This window comes from Callorhinus ursinus, unplaced genomic scaffold, assembly GCF_003265705.2.
Source record: "Callorhinus ursinus isolate GAN/ISIS: 27379988/994484 unplaced genomic scaffold, GSC_fseal_2.0 scaffold2, whole genome shotgun sequence".
Taxonomy (NCBI): domain Eukaryota; kingdom Metazoa; phylum Chordata; class Mammalia; order Carnivora; family Otariidae; genus Callorhinus; species Callorhinus ursinus.
In genome coordinates this window covers 18,136,524-18,156,781 of record NW_027397064.1, presented here as the reverse complement: position 1 = coordinate 18,156,781, position 20,258 = coordinate 18,136,524, and the positions used below count along the sequence as shown (strand labels likewise).

The 20,258-nt window shown below is 55.1% G+C and overlaps 1 protein-coding gene across 8 annotated transcripts in view; it reads right to left on the bottom strand.

Annotated features, from left to right (window-relative positions):
- TNS1 (tensin 1) overlaps nucleotides 1-20,258 on the bottom strand; it is a 223,792-nt gene that overhangs the window by 8,572 nt on the left and 194,962 nt on the right. For 5 of the 8 annotated variants that reach the window (XM_073878801.1, XM_073878812.1, XM_073878821.1 and 2 more), the window contains 9 exons: nucleotides 20,050-20,088; nucleotides 12,055-12,253; nucleotides 8,365-9,431; nucleotides 5,163-5,249; nucleotides 4,278-4,409; nucleotides 3,828-3,920; nucleotides 3,135-3,212; nucleotides 1,231-1,302; nucleotides 835-1,003 (listed from right to left, as the gene is read on the bottom strand). In XM_073878801.1, the coding sequence (XP_073734902.1) occupies nucleotides 835-1,003; nucleotides 1,231-1,302; nucleotides 3,135-3,212; nucleotides 3,828-3,920; nucleotides 4,278-4,409; nucleotides 5,163-5,249; nucleotides 8,365-9,431; nucleotides 12,055-12,253; nucleotides 20,050-20,088 (1,936 nt within the window). The remainder of the gene's footprint in view (nucleotides 1-834; nucleotides 1,004-1,230; nucleotides 1,303-3,134; nucleotides 3,213-3,827; nucleotides 3,921-4,277; nucleotides 4,410-5,162; nucleotides 5,250-8,364; nucleotides 9,432-12,054; nucleotides 12,254-20,049; nucleotides 20,089-20,258) is intronic. The other 3 variants (XM_073878826.1, XM_073878845.1, XM_073878847.1) reach the window with 1 other exon arrangement.

Below are 20,258 nucleotides of genomic sequence, written 5' to 3'. Positions count from 1 at the left end.
TGGATGGAAGGATGGATGGATGGATGGATGGGTGGGTGGATGGAAGGATGGATGGATGGAAGGAGGGAAGGATGGATGGATGGATGGATGGGTGGATGGATGGATGGATGGATGGATGGATGGATGGATGGATGGATGGATGGATGGGTGGATGGGTGGATGGATGGGTGGGTGGATGGAAGGATGGATGGATGGGTGGATGGAAGGATGGATGGATGGATGGATGGATGGAAGGATGGATGGATGGATGGATGGATGGATGGATGGATGGATGGATGGAAGGAGGGAAGGATGGATGGATGGATGGATGGAAGGATGGTTGGATGGAAGGAAGGATGGATGGGTGGATGGAAGGATGGATGGATGGATGGATGGATGGATGGAAGGATGGATGGATGGAAGGATGGAAGGATGGATGGATGGAAGGATGGTTGGATGAATGGGATGATGGGATAGACAGGTGGAGGAGGATAAACAGAGGATGAACGGATGCAGGAATGAGCGAATCAATTGGTGAGTGGATGAGTAGGTGGATGGATGGGTGGTTGGGTGGAAGGATGGATGGATGGATAGATGGATGGATGGAAGGATGGATGGGTAGTTGGGTGGAAGGATAGATGGGTGGTTGAGTAGAAGGATGGATGCATGGGTCGAAGAGTGGATAGGTGGCTGGATGAGTGGGCAGGTGGATAGCTGGATGCATGGGTGGGTAGGTGGATGGGTGGGTGGGTGGGTGGAAGATGAGTACAAGGAACAAACGGTCAGTGGGTGGGTAAGTAGATAGATGGGTCACAAGGAGAGAGCCCAATATGGAAGCAAGTAGAAAAGCCTTACTTTCTCTGGTTGTCAGTCAGTGTAATTCCCTGTGCAGAAACTTTGAAGTGAACAATGGTGGCAGCTGGTGTGGGGTCAGCAGCCAGTGTCTCAGAAGTAGCTTTGGAGATGGCCTGTGGCCCAGTGAGTGACTCCATGTCCACAGAGTTGACGAAGAGCACGTTGCAGGCTGGAATAAACCCACCCAAAGAGGAGTCAGGGGGGCCAGAGTGGGTGGGGATGACACACCAAGTTATCTCTCAGGGGAGAAGGAGTTGATGAATTTTAGGCCGGCCTCCGGCCAGGCATCCACACAGAGAAATGTGGACGGCCCAGAGATATTTGGGTCTGCAGGAGGGGACAGGGCAGGCAAGAGGAGAGGCCTGGGCGGGTACCCGGTCTGGGGTGGCCACTCACCTGCCCCTTGCTTCAGCAGATCAGTGGTGGAGTTGGCAGGGCCCGAGCTATCTTTCGATTCATCTGTGGGGTCTGAGACAAAAATTTAATTCAGCTGGTAATTAAAACTCTAGAGCTGGAAAGCAGCACACGTTTGGCTGGGCCTCAGGCAAGCTCTGCAAATACTTTGTGCAACGGATACTGCTTTTCATAACAGGCCCAGCAGTTGGCACGTGTGTGTCCAGGCTTAACATTCCAACGATGACTGTAAGTGTGCAGCACACGGGTTGAGAGCTCTGGGGTCCAACAGTGTGGGGCTCAGAGCCTCGCCCCAGCATCTGCCAAGTATCTATAAAATGGAGATGCAATCGTACCCATTTTGTTGTGGCTTTGAAGATGCGCCCCACCCCCGTACAGCGCGAGCCCAGTGCTTGGCATAAAGCAGGTCTTCAAGTGGCAATGGGTGTCACTGTTGTCATTGTGCATGGATGTGTCTTTGTGCAGATCAATGAATGCCCTACATCATCAAGCCCTTAATGCAGCACAACTACAATTTCAATATTAATGAGAACTGAGTATTGTCTGTACCAGTGTTTCTCAGACTTTGGAGTGCAGGCTTTTTAAAACACAGATTGCTGAGCCCCACCCCAGAGTTTCTGAGTAGGTGGGGCTTGAGAGTATTTGCATTTTTAACAAGTTCCCTGGGGTGCCAATGCAGCGGGTCTGGGAACCATACTTTGAGAAGCACTGTTTTATACAATGTAAATATCAAACAGTTTTATAATCGCTAAACTACTTTCATAAATTTCATAGAACTATAATTTAGTTGGTGTCCAAATTGCAGGGTTAATAATGCTACTTAAGTTGTATTTGAACTTTTAAACTAATAACGTTGGTCAATTATCATTAATAATTCAATGAATTGAGTTGGATATATAGAAATTATCAAATAATATTGGGGATTTTGTGTGTGGGCATAACCCCAGGAGCTCCACGAGAAACTAGAAGAAAGTCCCAGAGACACTTCTGAATATCCTAGTTTTAAACAGAGAGAATGGGAAGAAGGGACCCAGGTTCCAGTTCCTAGACCTCGAGGTCAGGGCCGAGCATAATCCCCCTCACGTGGGCCTCGTACGTGGGGCCGGGTGGCAGAAGCCTATACTGTGAAGGGTTTTGGATGTCCATCTGCCATCCTCCAAAGCTGGAATACTTCTCTAAGGGAAGCTAAACTCTCCTTCGCTGGGCCCAGGGTCCCCCTCAAATTCTCACCTATATGTCCTGAGGCTCTCAGGTCCCATTTATACTTCCCACAGTCAGCAAGCCTTGCTCTTCCCATCAGTTTTCTGCCCCCCCCCCCCCCGAGAACACCCTCACAGCCAAGCGGACTGGAAACCCCGGGGACATCTTGGCCCCATTTCCTTCCCACGCCATGAGGCGCACAGCCACCTCTTCCTCTGAGTGCACTCCCTCCTCTTTACTCACACCAACCTCCAACCCCTGGGCAACACTCCCCACGACCTAAATCTGCCTTCCCCTTCCCCTCCCCTCAACCCCGCCCACCGATGTCCATCTCAACCTCCCCACACGCTCCTCCCATCACTGTCTCCTCCGGGGCTTATTCTGAAGATTGATGAAAGAATTCCTTAAAGCCACCAGAGAATTTTCCAGAACAATCTGGCAAGTCAATTATGTGTGTTCCTAGAGTTAAGTTTTTTAAAGAACTTTTCCTTTTTTTTTTTTTTTTTTTTTTAATGGGTGGGTGCAGGGTTCGGGGGGAAGGAGAGTAGTCTTGAATTTCCCCGGATTGGCAAAAGGACCCGTGTCCTCCAACACTGGCCCGTGTTCTGGCGTGGCTGGCTGAGCTGACACCAGGAGGAGGCCAGCTCAAAGATGTACTTGGAGAGCAAGGAGTCTCACGTTCCTACCTCGGTTTGGAATGACCAGCTTACAGGGCAGAGCCAGCGGAATGATGGAATGCTGGTAGACCAGGGCAGAGAGAGACCCTGTGGGAGGAGATGGCACGTCAGGACCAGTGTCCCTGGGAGCGGGCCAGGGCCCTGAGGAGTCCAGACACCCCACCCCGCTATCCGTAATCTCCAGCTTCTTTATCACCTCTCCCTCATCCCACCAATGAAGCTGAAAATCCACCCCCTCTTTGTTAGCAAGATCTCAGGGAGAAGGTTCCAGAGGCTCCCTCCAGCAGCCACAAGGTTTCTTTTCTAGAAAATTCCTCCCAACATCTCTCCTTAGTCCTTCCAGCTGCTAGGGCCCCTCTCAGGACGGTGCAGCCAAAGTATCAGAGAATCGTGGGATCAAATCCCAGCTCAGTCACTTATTAGCTCTGTGTTCCTTGGGTAAGTCTAGCTTAGTCCTGCCACGCAGGACTGTTATGAGACCAGAAGTAATATAAGGTTCCCAGATGGTGACTTTCACATCGTAGGGGGTGGTCGATACAGGCAGTTGTTATGGTTGTTATTCAGATTCTAATGGTAATGTATTTCAGTGGGGTGGGGCAAATGCAGAAAAGCATGTGGCAAAGAGAAGCAGCCACAGTTCAGGGGACCGGGGACTGCCTGAGACTCTGTGCGGGTAGGCTGTGGAGGCGGGGGACAGCTCACCAAAGTTTGGCTCATTGGGGCACCCCTTGAGCTTGACTCCTCTGGGGCCGGTCTCGATCAGGAAATGTCTCACCAGCTCGTGGGTCATGTCCCCTGGATGAAGAGAAACACGGGAGGATGGAGCACTTTTCGTGGTGCCCTACCCAGCACCTGCCAATGGCACTCCATCCCTTCCCCACGTGTGGCTCTGGGTGGGACGGGTAGTACGGCCAGAACCCCCGGAATGGAGAGACCACCGCTCAAGCAAACACAACCACAGGGTCCCCATAATCCTGCTTCCCTGCGCTCTGACCCCAACCATCACCAGGCCCAGGACTCATCCTCCTGAAGAGTCTGACTCAGCGGGGACCAGCTGCCCTGCTGCTCTCGGGGTCCTTGGGCACCTCAGGCTCCGAGGACACGGGACAGAGCACATGGTCCGGAAGCCCTGCTAGAGGGGGGTGGGGCTACCTTTCTTATTCTGCTGCATAATGGTCGGAGGGGGAGAAGACACCTTCATGGCCAGCCCGTAGGCCCCTCGGAAGGAATGGCTGTCGCGGATGATGAAGGCCCCCGGCTCCTGGTCCTTGAGGAGTGTGATGGCTGCGGTTGGAAGCGGATGAGGAGAGAAGAGGCGAGAAGGTGGTGATGGCCCTGGCCTTATTAAGACTCACCAGGCCTATCGAATCTCGTTCTTTAGTTAGAATTTAAACACTCCTAAGGGTACTCCTCTGCTAGAGTAAGCAAGCGTCTTTTATGAATGGCCAGGTAGTAGATATTTCAGGCTCCACAGGCCGTGCAGCCTCTACCGTGAGGACCAGGCCCTGCCACGGCAGCCCCAAAGCAGCCGCACAATACAGAAGCGAATTGACACGGTGCGTTCCACTAGAACCATGGTTACACACAGGCAGCGGTCCGGATTCGAGCCCATTGCCAACGCCTGCCTTACATCCGCACGGACCCGCCTTGGGGGCCTGAAGTGGGCCTCATCTCCAGCCCCACGATCCCAACTCTGTTCTTTCCGTAAAATGTGCAAAAGTCTCCCACGTCACGTAGACAGAGGGCTAAGATTTGCTATTACCTTGGCTGGCCTTTTACTGTGCTTGGCAAATCCAGACTTGGGCTGCTTTTAAGGACCCTTCATGGGGCTACAAATCCTGGTTCTGTCCTCCCACACTTCAGCCTGGGGAGGTGCCTCTTATGATCTGACCTTGATCCCGGCCCCTCTGTGTGACCACCACATACGGCAAAAAGGAGTGAGTCTGCTTGTGTTCTTGCCCGAGGAAGACATGGTGGGTGGCAGCCAGCTGTGACCTCTGATGGACCACAGGATGCTCGGTGGCACCCAGGACTCACCCTGCTCTCTGGAGATCTCAGGCTTGTACCAATACTTGGAAGTGTCCTGGACAAACTTCACTTTAGCCCGTGTCTCGGGGCTGTTGTCTAAAGAGAGATGAAGAGAGAGAAACAGTGTTAGGAGCTGAATTATAGCCCCCCAGGAAGGTCTGTTGGAGCCCTAACCACGGGTACCTGTGAATGTGACCTTATTTGGAAACAGGGTCTCTGCAGATGTCATTAAGGTAAGATGAAGTCGTGCTGGATTAGAGTGGGCCCCAGTCCAATATGACTGATGTCCTTATCCGAAGAGGGGAAGAGACAGAGAGACATGTGGGGAGGGTCATAAAGACGGAGAAAGAGACCGAGGGATGCATTTACAAGCCAAGGGACACCAAGGATTGGCAGCCACCACGAGAAGCTAAGAGGAAGGCCTGGAACAGACTCCACCTCGAGCCTCCAGAAGGAACCAACCCTGCCAAAACCTTAATTTTGGACTTCTAGCCTCCAGCCCGGGAAGGCTTAAATTCTGTCGTCTTGAGCCACCACGTGGGGGGTACCTTGTCATGGTGGTCATAGAAAACTAGCACAGAAAGGCAGCATCCTCACTGCTGGAAGGGACCTCGAGCAGCCTGCCCATCCTTCCCAATTCCCGCCAACCGTTGCACATCATGGAGCTGCTCTCCTGTCGAAAAGCCTGGCCCAGCAAATCTCACGGAGCTGAGGAAAGCCCCTCCTTCACCCTGTTCCTTCCTTTCCCCAGAAGATTTGGACTAAACCCTTCCTGTAGCTTCTCTCCCACAGGCTAAGGCACCCCACCTTCTGGCCTCTTTCGCCACAAGATGGATTTCCCAACTGTGTCAAAACAACCTCGAAGTTGAGGGAAGAAAGATACATTCCCATCACTTCTCCCCAAGCCCCCCCCCCCCCCCCCCCCCCTACCCCCCTATACGGAGAGCCCGTGTTCTGCGTCACACACACAAAAATTCAGCCCTGCCCTGGAACAGAGGAGGACCTGCCCTGGAACAGAGGAGGGGGTGGCCTAGAGGCTATCTACTCTGAGTCATATACCTACCCCACTTCCCTGGCAAATGACCCTCACCCAGACCCTCTGCAGACCAGGGATGCCTTGTGGAACACTAGGTTCAGGAAGATGCTCGGAGAGCATCCAGTCCAACCACTTAACTTTACAAATGAGGGAAGCGAGGCTCAGAGAGGGAGAGGCTACCCAAATCGCACAGGTGGTTCTCAGAAAGGCTCCTGTTAAGACCTTCCCAGGTAAGGAAACACAGCCGCCAATTCCATGCTGGCTACACCTTCTCTTCCTTGTCTGGGTGTTAGGATGTGTGGCCCTCACTCTCCAAGCTCTTCCTTCATCTTCTGGCACCAAAGAAACAAAAGGGGGGTTGGGGGAAGAGGAAGAAAGGAAGATTCCAACTGCACATGTTTCTCTGCTCTCCTTTCTTCAGAGAGAAGCTGGGACAGAGGGAGCTTGTGTTAATGCTGTGAAGCTGACGGCGCGGACCCGAGACACGAGTTAGACTGTGTGTCCAGCGCTTGGTCCATTTCGACTTGTCAGTTACACTGTGCTCGGCCCTGGGACCAGTGTCCAGAGGACAGCAAGGGGGTAGGCTGGCCCCCTTTCCTGGCAGCTGTGCACGGAGGGGGGCCTCTGGGCTAGGCAGCTGGGCCATAAGTGCTCCTTGCTGCCTCTCTCTCTGCTCTGAAGCCCCAGGCCCCCACTGCTGCTGGGGCCTAATGAGCTGTCAGAGGCGGCTACAGCCCCATGTGCCTTCCTGTGTTGACTCCAATGGCTATTTTAAGCAGGGAAGATGGTGGGAAACAGGAAATGTCCCAACTACTAGAAGTTTTCCATACTCCAAGGAGAAGGGCTGGGAACCAGATGTCTCTGGTGGGCAGCAGGAAGCAGGGGCGTGCAGGGTCGCTGTAGGTGCCCCGGGTTGGCAGGCTCAGGGCAGGACCCAGGCAAGTCACACTGAGCATCTAGGCAGCTGGGGCCCACCCCAGGCTGCCCAAAACATTCTAAATCGTCCTCAAATGCCCCAGGAAGGCAGGGACCACTCGGCAATAGTCACATTTGAGGTCTGGCTGAGAGGCTGCAGATCAGCTGAGGCCTTGACTGTTGTGTTTAGATAATGAGCCCTCTACACGGAGGCAAAAAATGCCAAGTTCTGGTGATGAGTGAAGAATTCAGTGTGTGAACACACATGGGCTTCTGTGAAGCCGGGCCGGTTCACTGTCACGAACCAGATTCCGGGGAACGTGCCCAACCCCCGGCCTTGGCCCACAGTCCAGCCGGCCGCCTGATCTGTTATTAGTGATGTGTGCAAGTGGGATCAAAAGGTAGGGACAGAGTGCTGTGGGCAGCCAAACATAGGAGGTCCAGGCTTGGAAGGCAGATTTTCAAGGTGATGCTAAATCACAAGTATGGAAACATGATAAGACAACTCTAATCATGCTTTAAGAGCACCAGCTTTAGGGTACGTGGGCCTAGATCAGAAGCCATTTATTAAGTGTGTAGCCCTGGACAAATGACTGAGTCTCTCTAAGCCTCAGTTTGCTCCTGCATAAACAGGGGGTCATAAGGGGGCGCCTAGGTGGCTCAGTCAGTTAAGCATCTGCCTTCGGCTCAGGTCATGATCCCAGGGTCCTGGGATTGAGTCACACATAGGGCTCCCTGCTCAGAGGAGAGCCTGCTTCTCCCTCTCCCTCTCTCCCTACCCCTGCTCGTGTTCTCTCTCTCTCAAATAAGTAGTAAAATCTTATAAAATACAATACAATACAATACAATAAAATACAATAAAATAAAATAAAACAGGGGCGATAATACCTACTGTGTCAGGCAGCCATGCAGATTAAAGAGCTCGTGCCTGGCTGAGAGCATGGCACGCAGCATGTGCTCAACAAGGGGCAGAAGCTAGGCTGGTGGGGATGATCATCGTTCCCAGTAAGGTCATCACTATTCTCCTCCTCTTCATCATCCTCATGGGCACCCACATCCTCATCACTGCCCCCACGCCCAGCACACTTACTTTGAGGACACCTCCACCTCCCATTATACAGACAAGGAGACTGAGGCCGAGAAGTCAGTGATCTGCTCAAGATTGTGTGCCAAAGAGACGGCAGAGCAGAGGCGGAGACAGATACCCTAACCAGCAGGCGATCTGTCAAGGTGGAGGCGGGAGCGGAAGGAGGGACTCACCTGGCATGGAGTACTTGGAGAAGTCGGGCAGGGTGTGCGAGAAGGAGACGGTGCTGCCCCCGCTGGGACTGGACATGCCACTGGCCACAGGCGAGGAGGACACCTTCCCATTGACGGTGGCGTAGTTGGGGAGGCTGCCTGCTCGGTCTCCCACGGACATCCTCCGCTTCTCAGGCAAGGCTGGTGTGGGGCTCCCTTGCCGGAAGGCAGCCGAATCGGGCGACGGGGAGGTGGCAGGGCTGCTCAGGCCCGGGTAGTAGGCAGGGGACACAGGGAAGGAGGGCGTGGAGGGAGCCTGGTAGCCGGAGGCACTGCTCTGCCGGGACAGCGTGGGTCTCGGGTCCTCGGGGGTGGAGTAGCCACCGCAGGCCACGTGCCGGTCCAGGCTGGGGCTGCCGGGAACCCCAGATCCAGACCCTGCCAGGTGCCGGCCCATACTGGGGCTCCCAGGGCTGGCTATCGCGTTGCCATGGAGACCAGAGGCCAGGCTGCCTTGGTGTGCCCCAGGGTGCCGGCCCAGGCTGGGGCTTCCTGGAGTTGTGGCCACACTGCCGTGGAGGCCTGAAACCTGGTGGGCCCCGGGATGCCGGCCCAGGCTGGGGCTTCCCAGAGTGGTCGCTGCACTGCCCTGGGGGCTGGAGACCGTGCTACCGTGGAAACCAGTTCCTGCTGGACCCATCACCTGGCGGTGGCTCAGACTGGGACTACCAGGGGCAGCCATGCTGGGGTTGATGGCCCGGCGGCCAAAGCCAGGACTGGGGGGGGTGTTGGTGCCCACGGTCCTGTGGCGAGCCTGAGGGCTCCCAGGCACCGTGTGGACGCCGGCCACAGTGAACTGAGACCGCGCCTGGCTTTCCGGGGCACTGAACGGCTGAAGTGAGTAGTCGGGGTTGCTGTAGCTGCTGCCCGCAGGTGGGAGAGGAGAAGAGCTCTGGTAGCTTCTCTGTGCCGAAGGGCTGGGCTGGCCTAGGCTGCCGGAACGGAAGCCCGAATCCAGCAAAGGCTGGGTGGGTGTCCGGGGGCCCTGGTCGCTGCTTTCCCCGGATGGGAAACTCCCCACTGAAGTGCTAGAAAGAGAGGGGGCAGGGTAAGATGCCAAGGTGAAGGACAGGCTCTCCTTGAGCCAGCACCCCCCCCCACACACCGCTAGTAACAGCAGCAAGAGCTCTACGGGCGTGTTTGCTGGAATGTCACGACTTTTGCACGTCACCCTATGGAACCAGCAGAAGAGACGGAGGCTCAGAGAGGCGAAGCACTAAGCTCACAACCCACAGTAAAATACCAGGGTTCTAACTCAAATTGCATCTGATTTCAAAGCCCATGTTTCCTTCACTGCCCCTTGTTGTCTCCTAAACCACAAGTCAAAACAGGGGGGTCTCCTCTATGGAAACTGAAGATAGCCTCATGTCACCTCCAACATCACCGAAACAGAACACCAGGGAGGGGTCAAACCACCTGGCTCCTGTTCCTACTGGGAGTATCCCGCCTTGACTCACTTTTCCCAGAATGCTATTATCGTCTTTGGACATGGAGAGTGCCGGAATTGGGCTTTCATTCCTGGATAGCTCCAAAAGGCAGACAACAAGTCTCACAGAAGGAGATTTCAACTTATTGTAAGGTCTGCTTTCCAGCCGTTGGATCTGCCACCAATTTAGCAAGCTGCCTCTCATAGTAATGAGACTCCCGTCGTTAGCACTATTTAAGCAGAAGCTGACCAACTTCTGGACCTGAATGCTGTGGCCGGGGGATCTCCTCCTTTGGGAGGTTAGATTAGAGGAGCTCAGAGGTCACTCCCCATTCTAAGACTCCAGTAAAAATCAGCTCAGAGGGGGCTGTCCCTGGGGAAATAGCCACCATCACCGATCCTCCTCTGAAGTTTTGTGCAAGTCTGTACAGCCGTGCAATGCAATGGCCCATCAGCTGGGAAACCCAGATGCTGGAAACCTGTTCAACTCTCCTCATTCCCGTGGTGAACGAGGGGGTCTGGGTTAGATAACACTGACTCCTTCCAGACCCAAACTCCTACCCGTTGATGATATGGTAGGAGAGGCAAAGGTTGACAGGGACCCCGCCTAAGCTGTGGCTGCAGGGAGGTAGCAGGGGGGCTCGGCAGCAGGAGCCCCCGGGCAGGGTGCAGAGGTGGAGGGGGCAGTCCTTACACAAGACGATGGGCCAAAGCCTGGAGCTACAGACTGGAAGGAGTCTCGAGGCCAGGTTGGATAAGCTCAGGTCGCTGGGGGACATGAGGTGGGGAGCCGGGCAAGAGCCAGGGGCAGGAAGCAGGTCATGGGCTAGGCCAAGAAAAAGTCTACCTCGAATCCCAGAAGGAGCTAGAGTGGAGTGCTATTCCTGGGACAGAATACCACGGACTCAGGAATGGGAGGATGTGTCAGGCGGAGCAGGGTGGGGTGGGGGCCGCTGACATGAAGTTCCAGAAGATTAATTCCACCAGGGAAATGCTAGCTTCCTGAGCCCTGAAAAGAGCCAACTCCACAGCAGGAGGAATTTGAGTGAGAAACAGTGAAAACCTCCTAAGGTTAGGGCTCCCTCAACAGGAGCAGCAGTCGCTAGCCAGGTTAGGAAAATCCCCCTTCCTTTAAAGGAAGAAATCACCTTCTGCCCACAAGCAGACTTCCCAAGAAACGGAGCCATCTGCCCTGTCCAGAGGCTGGGGAGGGGGCGAGATGCACTGGGGGTGCATGCTCAGCTTGAGGTTCTCGAATTCTTAGAACGCAGAAGAACAACAGCCTCTGCTCACCGGGCCACCCCAACTCTGACCTGGGAGGGGCACACTGCGCTGGGCCAAGGGCCTAGGGCACACAGCAAACTCTGCACCGGGCCTGGCCTGTGACAATAGGAGGGGGTGGCTGGAGAGTTTCTGGGCCCCATCCACCTCCCCACCTGTAGTTGGGTGCCCTCAGCCCCACGGCACCAATAGGTCCACACCCCAGCCCTCTACCCTGGTTGTGCTGTTCCTTCTAGAATGCCAGTTCCCTCCTCCTCCTACACCTTTCAACAGCTGCTCATCCTTCTGGCCTCACCACAAAATCCTCCAGCCCCCAGAAACCCTCTCTGCATCCCTAGCCAGAAACAACAGCCCCTCACCGGGAGCTCCCAGCCCTTATACGTCTGCTCTGGGTACATCTGACTGTCAGCCTGGGATGGGCAGGCACAGAGACACAGGCCCAGGGGAGAGGAGAGACGGGGGCTCTAGAACCAGACGCCTTTGGTCTGAATCCTATTTCTGCTACTGTTTAGCTGCAGGACCTTGAGCAAGCTACTTGGCTTCCCTGTGCCTCAGTTTTCTCTTCTGAAAAGTGGGACCATAAGAGTACTTACCTCTCCGGATTGCTGAGAGGATTAAATAAAATAACCAGATAAAGCATTTAACCAAGTGTCTGACACACCAGAAGCACTCACTACATAGTGATTGCCGCTGCTAGGTTTTGAACTCAGGGGAAGGCCTGGTTCACCACGGTGGCTCCCATTCCTTCCACACAGTTCTGGCCGGTGGGATCAAATTCAGCCTGGGAATTATAGCTCATCCATCCTCGCGCTCCCCGTGGGCTTTGGAACCCGGGATGCTCTCTCAGTGCGGTGGGCTCGTTTCCAAGGTACAGCGATCTGGATGTGATTTCTGCCCGTCCATGCTCTAGGCAGATCCAGGCCTGGATCCTCCTCCCCACTTACCTGTCAGCGCTGAGTATGGGGCTGCTGGTGGAGAGGGGGCTGGGGGAGACAAAGGAGCCTCCCAGGGTCCCGTTCCTCAGGGGCGTCTCGTGGCCATAGGCCTGGGCAGCTGGGGCGCTAAAGCTCTTGGGCTCAGGGTCCTGAGCTCGGGGTCCAGCCACTGCTGTCCTCACCACCGACTCCACATAGCTCCGGGGCTCTGGAAGGGGGCAGAAGAGAGACTGAGATCTACAGGGGTGCAGTGTAGACCCCTCCCAACCTGTCAGGGAATTCCCCAGCCTGTGGGGACAGCCCCCAAAGGACAGCCAAGCATGCACAGGGCACTTCTGGGGTTCCAGCCAGCCCACGCCCAACCCACTTCCCAGTGTCTTGGAGAAGCTATGAGAGCCCCCAAAGAACTTTTAACCGGGGCCTCACTCACAGAAGCTTCCCAGAAATGGACCCCAGCTTGGCCTCTGAACATAGTCATCATAGAATCTTCCCTCCTACAGCCAGGCACCCCTTCTAGCTGCTTTTTCCTTCCTAGGTGCCCCCTGGCCCGGCTGGAGTCTGCTCTGCTGTGGACGGGGAGCTCCAGGCCAGCCTTGCCCATGTTCAGAACAGCTCCAGGCTTCCCATGGGCTCCACCCACGCCCAGAATCCAGAAACAGGCTTGCTGGCCTAGCAACAGGCCTGTGACGGCGAGTCACGCCCAGCCCCTTCTACGCCAAGACACTCCCACCCACCTTGCCTGACACACTTAGCATTCCTCCCGAGACTGACATCATTATCCCTGCCTGGTGTTTAGAAGAGCCTAAGAACCCGGGGAGTTGGGGGACAAGGGCCAGAAAGGCCATTCTACAGGTAAGGATGCTGAGGCCTGGGGCATGCAATGTGTGGAGGCACGACCAGGAGGAGATCTGACGCCCAGCCAGTGTCTGCCTGACCCTCCTCCCAGACCGCTGAGGCCGGGCCTGAAAGACTCTCAGGGCTACACAGAGAGAAAGAGCAGGCCACTCCTGGCTTCTCCTGGGACACGATCAGGGATCGACGACGCTCCTACCACCTCCAAACCTGGCACTGCCCTGGCTGCCCCAAGTGGACATGATCGGAGCCCAGCTCACACACTGACCCCAATCAGGGCATCTGCTGAAACCTGCCTGAGAAAGTGAAGAACCCGAGGGTGTGTGCTGTCCTGGGCAGCCCCTGGAGCTTTCGCGGGCCAGGACTGTGTGACAGTGTGTGGGGATGGGGCACGGGGTGATGCACAGCCAGTCACCTCGGTGCCCGAAGCTGGCGTCCATATAGGCAGAGGTCAGCCTCACCAGAGGCCTCCTCAAAAGCCCCACCCAACCAGCCCGGGCCACCCACCCACCTCACAGAAGCCTCAGGCCACCCACTTTCACTCCAAAGGCATGGATTCTGTGTCCATCGTGCCCAAGGGCCCAGCCGGAGCCCGAAGAAGCTGCAGAGACCCTCTGGTCCGGTGCAGGCACACGTTTTATGAAAGATTCAATAGTAAATATTTCAGACCATTTAGGAGATGGTCTCTGTGGCAGCTAGCCAATGCTGCTTTGGGAGCACAAAAGCCATCATAGATAATTCATAAACAAAAGAGTGTGGCTGTGTTGCAATAAAACTTTCTTTACAAAAAGAGGCAGTGGGCCAGAATTGGCCACAGTTTGCTGACCCCTGATCTCACCCCTCTTCTTGGCCCAGAGAGGTAGAGAGATTTGCCCCAGAACACACAGCCAATGAGTGGCCAGAGACACTGGAACCACGGTCTCCTGACTCTCAATGCCGGCTCCTGGTGGCCTAGAGAAGGGCCACAGCCTCAACGGGGACGCCGAGAGCTGGCGGCTACCCAGTCCTCCAGCACGTCGGCCAGAACTATTAATAATGATAAAAATAGCGAACAATTACATGAGGAAAGAAGGAGAATGTAAGTAACCGGAGAATGTAAGTAGCTCACCCCATCACAGAGTACCAAGGGGCAGAGTTGGCCCAGGAATGCAGGCAGTCTGGCCCAGAGCCTGCCCCCTCGCCCACGGCGCACACACCGGCCAGCTAAAAATCAGGGAGCCAGTTTAGTCTTGGGGGGCTAGCTGTGTCCTTGCCATGAGACAAGGAGCCCACAGAAACGGCAATGGAGACGCAAAGCCAGAGTCCACGTTCCCCTCCCACCCCTCACTGTTCTGGGTCACTCTCCGGAAACTCCTCCTGTACCCTTCCAGGCTCTGGGCTTCACCTGCATGCCTGCAACACTCGGCAGCACCCCCTCTCTCCCACGGAGAGACAGCAAGGGATCCATCTGCTCCCCGGCCACCCCAGGCTCTTTGCTGATCTATATTCACAGCACCCCACACACAGCGGGGCACACAGAGAGCCCCTGATATGCATCTATCCTATAAGCTAGTAGATGCCTGACCTTCACCCTCCAGCCCCACCCACACAGAGATGCACAATAACTAGGACCTGAGAGGCACACATTCCCTTTTCCCGTTCCCTAGAATTCGTGCTGACTCCAGAAGTTCGAGCTACGACCCCCGTGGATGATCCCTGGTCTGTGCTCTTCTACCCGTTGATGTCCTCCCGGTCCACTGTCCAGCCTGCTCTGCGTCCCTGCAGGCCAGTACTGACCACATCACCCGGACCCTCAGGTCCTAGGGCCCTGGAAGGCTTTGGCAGAAGTTGGGAGAGTGAGGAGAGAAGGTCAAGGTGTCAGTGGCTGCATCCCTCCACGCAAGACCGCAGCTCCGGTCAGGGATCCTCTCCTCCAGCTCTCTGCTTTTCTTCAGGTCTGGCGTGGGAATGGCTCCCTCCTCCTGCTAGGGATCACCCGGGGGTGCTTCACCATCCGTCACTGCTTTACCCAGACCTTTTAAATAGTCCATGAAACTATGTTGCCCCATAGAGTGAGCCATCTGTTTCCTACCAGGACCCAGGCCCAAACACTGGGTAAGCAATTCACAGTACCCTACACCCCACCTGTAAAAAAAAAAAAAAAAAAAGTACACGTACCCCTTCTACCAACAGTGAAACTGAGATAAAGTGGGCCTCAGCACCCTGTCCCCTAGTCAGAACAGAGCCATGCCTGGGACCCGCGGACGCTGACGCCCATCGGGCCTGCTCGCCCTTAGACAAGGCTGCGTCCCCACTCACTGCTCCCGGCCCAAACGCAATAGCCTGAGCCCCAGGCCAGGGGGCCTGCCTGTAGTTTGCACAGGGTGACGATGGGACGGCATGTTAGAAATTCTGGGGAGTCGGAAAGCCCAGGGTGGTCACATTTGTAAGGCATCAGTCTCATTACCCCCTTCCCCAGTGCCACCGGATCATGAGCCACAGAAAGCCAGGGGAGGACTGTCTGAACCCAGGGGGTAGGACCCCTCCCCTGGAAGAAGCAGCAACTGCCTTCCTTCCCCACGGCAGGAAATAGTCCTTGAGCTCTGCGGCCAACCAGCCTCAGGGCTTTGCTCCTGGCCTAGCAGGATTTCAGTGACCCAGCCCACCGGGCCCTGCCCTCACCTGTTCACCTCCCTTCCCCGACCCCGCTGGGTGCATGACCATCCTCATGTCTGCTCGGCTAGTCTGCGACCATCTGTCATCCCTTCCTGGTCTACCAGGCCCACCCGGGGGTAGAGATGAACAAAGCCCTCTGTCTCCGTCTCTGTTTCTCATGAACCCGAAGCAGGAGGGACCTTTGGGAAATTACTTCCTTTCTTGAGTCCCTCTCCAGAACTGTTCAAAACCAACCTTTAAGGCCAAAAACTCGGTTTTCCCAAGTTTTCAGACTCGGTTACCATATTAAAAACACCTCCTCTTTCTGTCTATTCCTAGGCTTTTTCTCTCTTCCTAACCACAGGACAACATGACGACTTGCGGGACTCCCCTTTCTTTCAATTCCTGGAGGGGTGACCTGGGACAGGCTGCTGAAACTTTCTGGGACTCAGTTTCCTCATCTGTACAAGGGGAATGAGACCACTCACCAGCCCAGCCAGGATCAAGCAACAGAGATGGGGAAGTTCCCTCTCATTCTTTCCTGCTCCGTTCCACACCAGCGTTTCTAAGCGGCCCCCAGTCCCTGACTCTGTCCCCAGCCACACCTGCTCCTGCCTCCCTCCACCCTTCTCTCCAACCCTCTCCTGCTACTTTCCTCCTGCCTGGAGCAGCTCCACCCAAAGGAGTTGGGAAGAGTAGGAGAGGTGGGGCCAGAGGGCGCTTCACACAGAACATTCCAGAGCTCAAACTTATTCTAAGTGGCTGTTGGCGGCTGAGAACACCTGGAAGCGTTAAGAGTGACTTGGGCCCCACCAGGCCCAGGGCACTGACAGCTCTTCACCCACACCCTGAAGTGCATTTCCTGCTTCCAGGAAACGTTCTTTACTTGGAGAGAAGGAGCCTGCCCACCCCAAGTAAAATGAAGTCATGTGCATGAGGAAGAGGGAGGAGGAAGTAAAGAAACGCCCGAGTTCTAGTCCAGGAGCTCAAAAGTTGGAATTTCAAGCCTTTTAGATTGGGCCATACACAGGAGTTCTGAACTCCCCTAACACCCTGTTCCAAGCCCTGCTCCACGCTTCTCCCGAATGCTGAGTTCTTTGTTGGCATCTCTGCCCTCACCAGGGTATCTCACCTTATACCCGTAGTGGGTATACCCTCGGTGCCTGGTACAGGACCTGGCACAAAATAGGCGCTCAATAAATCTGCATTGCACAGCACGGCCTTAGAATCCCAGATGCCACAGTACACCCGCCCCCAAGAATCTCCAAGCAGGAACAATCCCCCAGAGGGGCCATTTCTAGTCCAAAGTCTTCCTTTATGCCAAATCTGTCCCACCTAGTCACCTGGACAAACAGAACCTCACCTGGATGTTCCCTTTTCCCATTCCTCGGGGAAAGAAGCTTCCACACTCTCTTTCCCTGTTTCACCACTGGGAAGATATTCTTGATGTTGACCTCACGTCTGTACTGCCGCAGGCTTTCTTCCTCACCCCTCTTCATGGAGAAGACTACCCAGGCCCCAGCCCCACTGTTTAGGGGGTGTGCCCAGTGTAGTCACATGGAAAGGGGCAGCCTCCACTGATCTGGCGTTGACTCTCAGCCATGCCCCTGACTGACTGTTAGGCCTTAGACAAGGCATTTAACCGCCCTAAACATCATCTCCTCATCAGTAAAATGGGGTTCCTACCACCTTCCTCTCGGTGCTTCTGTGATTGTTAAACAAGATGGTGTGACAATGGTCCCACATGGTTCCACTCCTGCCTGTTGAACCTCATCTGTACCACATTCCCCCTTGCTCCAGCCTCTAGCTCCCTCTTGCTCTCGGCCTCACTGATTTTGCAGTTCCTAGAAAAATAAAAACAAAAACATGCAGTTCCCTCTGACCCCAGGGCCTTTGTACATGATTTCCCTCTACATGGAATGCTCTTCTCACTTCCCGGTTTTACCAAGTTAATGTCACTCACCCTCACATCTTACTTCTTCAGCCAAGGTCAGGTTCTTGGCTAGAAGACCCCATAAACTATATCCCTTCCCTTTGGAGCACTATCTTAATACGTAATTGCAAGTAATTTCATTCTGGCTCCTGTTCATGCATAAGGTCCATGAAATGAGGAATCACAGTACTGCTTATCATTACATTCCCAGAGCCTGGCACAGTGCACAGTACATGGTAGACATACAAAATATGAAATAAATGAATCAGTGAATGAGACAATGAATGCATGACAAGCATTTAGCACAGTGCCTCGACCAGAGCAGATTCCCTTAAAGTCTGCTTTCCCTCTAGCTGGATCATTCGGTCTCTGATCATTTTTCCTCACAGGCAGCTTTTTCTGAATTTCCCATCATAGTCTCAGCAGGAAAATCAAACAGAGCTTCAGAGGGTCAGCAAAGAATGTGCTTTAGTCTGACCCAGGAGGTGGTACATGAGTCAGGAAAAATAAACGGGCTGCCCACAGCCATGCTCCCTTCCCCTCTCCCACCCCACTGCCCAGACCGAGGCAGCAATTCCAACCCCCACGCTGGAATCCCAGGGCACGGTGCCTGGAGGCAGGAGGAGGGCTTTGAAATAGCCCCTGGACTAGGAGACGGGAGACCAGTAAGGACAGTTTGGGTCCTGCTGCCTCCTCACTGTGGCCTTGGGCAGAAACTCCAGACCCCGACCCCCACAGCACGGGTCTCAGCCCCACATCCATGAAAATGGTGGGTGTAGCTGAGCACATCTGCAAGAACCTTCCCTCCAAACTCTGTGGCTCCAGGACATATGGAAGAGGGCCAGAGGCCTTGGGGCCTTGTAGGCAGAGAGTCATTTGTGAAACAGGCAGGTCTCGGTTCACGACTGTCGATACTCGCTTCTCTGAAGTGTCACCCCCAAGCGGGAAACATGACATCCAGGGCCTGTCAGCCTGTGGGATAATCTCCCCTCAGACCCTCCCACTGGAGAGTGTTTGTGGGTGGGCTCTGGGCCCCAGCATTTCTGGACTCCTGTCCCATCCTCACTGCCCTGTCAGGAGCCAGGAGCCGGCAGCCAGCCTGGGGGGACAGCCCCTTCCCCGGGTAGGAGGCTGGGGGGAGGTGGGAGGGGCAGCCAAGAGCACACTGGGCTCCTCACTCTCTGGGATCTGTTGCTGGGGGCCGCCTCGATCTGCTACGCCCAGGCAGCCTGGTTCTGCTGCCCGAACTCTGGCTGGCTCCAAGCGGGCGAAGCCTATTGGAAGCTGCAGCCATCTTCCAGGGTGATGGCAGATTGAGAGGGGCACAGCCCATGCCCACTGGGAGGGGGGGTGGGAATCAAGGTGATGAGTGGAAAGTGGGCTTCAGAAAAGCAGAGAGAGGGGTGCCTGGGAGTCTCTGTCGGCAGAGCATCCAACTCTTGGTTTCAGCTCAGGTCACGATCTCATGGGTCCTGGGATCAAGCCCCGCGCTGGGCTCCACACTCAGCAGGGAGTCTGCTTGAAGACGCTCTCCCTCTGCCCCTCCCCTGCTCACACTTGCATGCACGTGCGCGCACCTGCTCTCTCTCGCTCTCAAATAAATAAATCTTTAAAAGATTTATTATTTCCTTAAAGACAGAGCCTTTAAGGAAACCAGGTCACATGGAACCAGGGCCCAGGAGGGAAGTCAGAACATCTAACGTATCAGAGCTGGAAGGGACCTCAGGGTCCCCCCCCTCATCCAAGGCCCCCTGGTGAAGGAGAGGGGGACACCGATGCCCACAGACACACACAGACAGCCTAGGCCAGCACCCCCTTCATTTCACCTGATGCTCTGAGTCTTCATTAGAATTCTGTCCCTAATAACTACTTAAAGGCCTCCAACCAGATTATGCACCCTCTCTGCTTTCCCTTCTCTGCTCAAGTCCCCTTCCCTGCTTCACGTACAATGCAGAGTTCATCAAAATCGAGGTTGGAGCTGATCCACAGACATGTGAACTCCTTGAAACTGTCAAAATTATGTGCATAGGTATCCCAATGCATTCGTGTGCAAGTGGATCCATCGTTGTTCTAAGATCCCCAGAGGCATCCAAGCTCCCAGAAAGACAGACTTCCCACCATCTGTGTTGATATGAAACCAAGCAAGAGCTTCAGGGAGGCCGCTCTCGGCTCTAACACTGCTGAGAAAGCCTGTTCCGAGCTATGCACGTGGAGTGCGCCCCAGGCAGTGGAAGAATGTGCATCCCTTTGCCCTCTGAGGGGGCTGGCTGCAGCCCAGGCAAGCTAGCGGACGTGCCGCTGGGGGAGGAGGTGGCAGGAGGGGGAGACTGTCACCAGGTGCCACTGCCCTGACGCCTGGAGCTGGCGACACCTGAACCTGTGCCCAGCTTGCCCGTCAGAACTCAGGCAGCGTCCAGGGTGGCAGCTCATCACCAGGGGGTGGGCACCAGAAGGCTCTGTGGCCAGTCATCTGAGACCTGTCAGGAGAGAGAGCTGCCCCTGAGCCAGCCTGAGCAAGCTCCTCCTGAACGGCCAGGCCCAGACCCGGAGAGCAGGAAGCGGCCCCCCAGCAAAGCCACACTTACCTTTGGGAAGCTCGGTCACCACCTTCCCCTCATTCTCCTCTGAGGGAAGATGAGAGGGGAGATAGGAGGAAGGAGATGCAGGAAAGGGAGGCAGGTGAGGAGGACGAGGAGAGGAAGAGCAGGGGGAGAGAGAGAGAGAGAGAGCGATTACCAGAGATTATTTCCTGAAAGACAATCTGCTGAGAGAAAGGAGGCAGGAAAGCAGGGGT